General features: G+C 58.6%; 1 protein-coding gene across 1 annotated transcript in view; it reads right to left on the bottom strand.

Annotated features, from left to right (window-relative positions):
* The window catches only part of PTBP1 (polypyrimidine tract binding protein 1), a gene marked incomplete at its 3' end in the record, with an annotated part of 7,238 nt that continues 4,107 nt past the window's right edge, over nt 1–3,131 (bottom strand). Inside the window, exons 5-10 of the mRNA XM_006898018.1 lie at nt 2,842–3,127; nt 2,569–2,646; nt 1,980–2,128; nt 797–830; nt 308–400; nt 1–218 (exon numbers count right to left, since the gene is read on the bottom strand). Of these exons, the coding sequence (XP_006898080.1) occupies nt 1–218; nt 308–400; nt 797–830; nt 1,980–2,128; nt 2,569–2,646; nt 2,842–3,127 (858 nt within the window). The remainder of the gene's footprint in view (nt 219–307; nt 401–796; nt 831–1,979; nt 2,129–2,568; nt 2,647–2,841; nt 3,128–3,131) is intronic.

Below are 3,131 nucleotides of genomic sequence, written 5' to 3' on the forward strand. Positions count from 1 at the left end.
CGGGATGTTGGAGAGGTGCAGGGTCGCGGAGGGCGGGAAGATGTTCTGGAAGTTCTTGGAGCCCGGCTTCTTAAAGCGGTGCAGGGGCGAGTTGCCGTAGTCCTTGGTCAGGCCCTGGTCCTCCTGGCCTTCCCGAGGCAGCTGCACATTCTGGTGCTTGGACAGTGTGATACGCACGGGCTTCCCATGCAGCTTGTGCCCATTGAGGTGGCTCATGGCTGGGGGTAGGTGAGGCCAGAGTGACCGCAGGGTCCCCAGAGCCCAGGCCCCCAACCCCGGCAAGGCTAACCCTAACCCTAACCCTTACCCAGCTGAGCCTGGCTCCCATCGGCCATCTGCACCAGGGCATTCTCCTTCTTGTTGAACAAGACCTTCACACGCTGCACGTCGCCATACACACCTTCAAAAAGCCAAGAGCGGCCTGAGCATCAAAGCCACAGTGTGGGCTCCCCACAGCCCCCACCCCAAACTCGGCTCACTCCTCCCCTGGGGGACCTAGTGGCCACAGGGCCCATTACAGAACCACTAAGTTGAGCCAAAGTCATCAATACAGGACAGTGTGCTGCGGAACGGCCGCCAGAGCATGCTAGCAGCACGCACGGGCACCCCAGGACCAGCATGCAGGGAGCACCATGCACACACCCAGATGCACACTCCCAGGCACACGCACGCACACCGCACACGCACGAGCAGATGGTGTGGGCCAAGGCCAACTGCAAACTCCTAGGAGTACGCTTAGGGTGTTAACATGGCCGCCACTACTGAGACAAGTAATAAAGTGTGAACGATAACATACCGAAGAGAATAAAGAGGCTTTGGGGTGTGACTCTCTAGAGGACAGCAGAGCAAGGCAGCGGAGGGAGAGGGAGAGGGAGAGTCAAAGGGAGCGAGGTTGGCAGTAGTCCACCACGAGGAAGGCAGTCCCCGCAGGCGAGCGACATGGTTGATGGATGACGGAGTTGTCAAGTCAAGATGGTTAATATTCAAGGGCAGGTTGGTTTCCGGAGAGCAGGGTTTGAGAGGAAATTTGTTTTTGTTTTTTTGTTTTGTTTTTTTTTAAATGTTTTGTTTGTTCAAGCAACAACAGGAAGCAGAAGTGCCGTGCAGTCAGTTGGCAAAGAAATTCCGGATCAGGGCAAGAAAAAAAACCGGGAAAGGGGAAGGGGAGAAAAGAAAAAGTAGCAAAAAACACAGGTCAGTAAATACGTAAGAAAATAATGGAGTGTTGCATCAGTAAGATCTACACACATTAATGGTACAGGTCCACCGCGCAGACAGCGAGGTTCCTCTGACAGTGCGGGCAGGAGACCACGTGCATGCGGCCTCCAGGCCGGGCCCTCCAGGGCCTCTGTGCAGCACCCCAAGGCTCAGGCCGCACGCACACCAGTGGATCTCCTGTCCGCATGGCACAGGTCAAGGCTCTCATGATTAAAGGCCAGGAGGCGAGGGCCAGGAGGTGAGGGGATGGTTAGTTCACACCTGGCCTCTCGTCTCAGCAGCCGCTCCATGGTAGGGAGCCCGTGCCTCAGAGAAGTGCAAAGAGTTGTCAGACAGAAAGGAACAGTCTGAAATGTTGATTCAACAGTAATCCCATTAATCAAGAAGTTAGATACTCTGAACTTTCATCTCATCCAAGCTGGAGGCAATTCCAACAAAAACTCACAGCAAGACACTCAGCCCTCCCTGGGTGGGGCCTGCAGCCACCACGTGGGGGACCTGTCCCCAGAACCCTCACCAGCCACGGCCTGACGGGACCTGCCAACAGCAACTGGGCTGGGCTGGGCTCCCCATGTCTCAGACAGAATTAAGCTCTGGACGTTACAGAACTAGAAACATAAACCAAGGAGTTCCGCAGACAAGAGGACCTCTAGAAGGAGTGGGTATGCAGGAGTGGAGGGGGACCCTGCCTGCTGTCCCCAACACGACGGCGTGAACCCCCAGGTGCCCCGCAGGCCTGACCCCAGGGGAAGCCCACATACCTCTGGGTTCAGGTTGCTGACCAGCAGGACTGAGTTTCCTGCCCCTGCCAGGCCAGGAATGGCAATGCGGCCTGCTGCCGCTGCTGCGGCTGCAGCCGAGGGAATGGCCAGGGGAGCAAGGGCACCGTGGACGTTGGGAACAGAGAGGCCTGAAAATGAAGAAGCATTGTGGGCGGTGTTGGGCAGGGCCCAGCATCCTGGCAAGAGCCTACATCTCTCATGCAAAGGTGCAGGCCAGTCCGCCTGGCCTCAAGCAGGTCTGCGTGGGGCTGGCCCTCTCCCCGCTCCTCAGACAGCATCCTCCACGGGTCTCTCACTTATCTACCGGCCACCCTTGCTCTGCTCTTGGTCTCTCCCAGGGGTGTCTGCGAACACTAGTGCCCACGGCCGTGCAGCAGTCACCTGCCTGCTCCCTCAGGCGGGGTGTCCTCAGCCTGCTTTGTCACTGGCCAGACCCTGCTCCCGGGGCCCCACTACCTGCGGGCTCAGGACAGTATGCTGGCCAGCCCACACTGGCCGCAGAGAGAAAGCGGGTGTAGGCAGGTGGTGTGGGCATGCAGACCAGAGGTGGGGTGTGAGGAGTGAGTACCTGCAGCTTGAGGAATGGCAAAGGTGGGAGGGAAACCAGCTCCTGCATACGGAGAGGCTGAGATTATACCAGGTGCACCTAGAAACAAAGAGACACTAATCGCTGCACCCGGGCTTGGCGGGGCGGGGGAGCTGCGGGCCTGCAGGCCCACCTGGCCGTGGGGTGGGGGCTGAGCATTTCCCTGGGGCCTCAGCTGGGTCCTGAGCTATGTGGCCATGTCCCCTTCTCCCCGTGGGCACACTCTCCCAGGGCAGGGCAGGGCCAGGGCCTCACCAAAGGCGGCAGCCATGGTCTGGTCCAGGGAGGGCTGGCTGTCCCCAGAGGGCAGGTCAGGGCGCGTGTAGTCGCGGCTCTTGTCATTGTTGTACTTGACGTTGAGGCTGGTGAGCTTGGAGAAGTCGATGCGCAAAGTGCAGCAGGCGTTGTAGATGTTCTGTCCGTCCAGTGACAGCTTGGCGTGCTGGGCGCTCACGGGCTCTGCGTACTGCAGCAGCGCCTGGAACTGGTTGTTCTTGGTGAAGGTGATGATCTTCAGGACAGTTCCGAACTTGGAAAAGATCTGA

The sequence above is a fragment of the Elephantulus edwardii genome, unplaced genomic scaffold (assembly GCF_000299155.1).
Source record: "Elephantulus edwardii isolate Elephantulus edwardi_28Jun2011 unplaced genomic scaffold, EleEdw1.0 scaffold00217, whole genome shotgun sequence".
Classification (NCBI taxonomy): domain Eukaryota; kingdom Metazoa; phylum Chordata; class Mammalia; order Macroscelidea; family Macroscelididae; genus Elephantulus; species Elephantulus edwardii.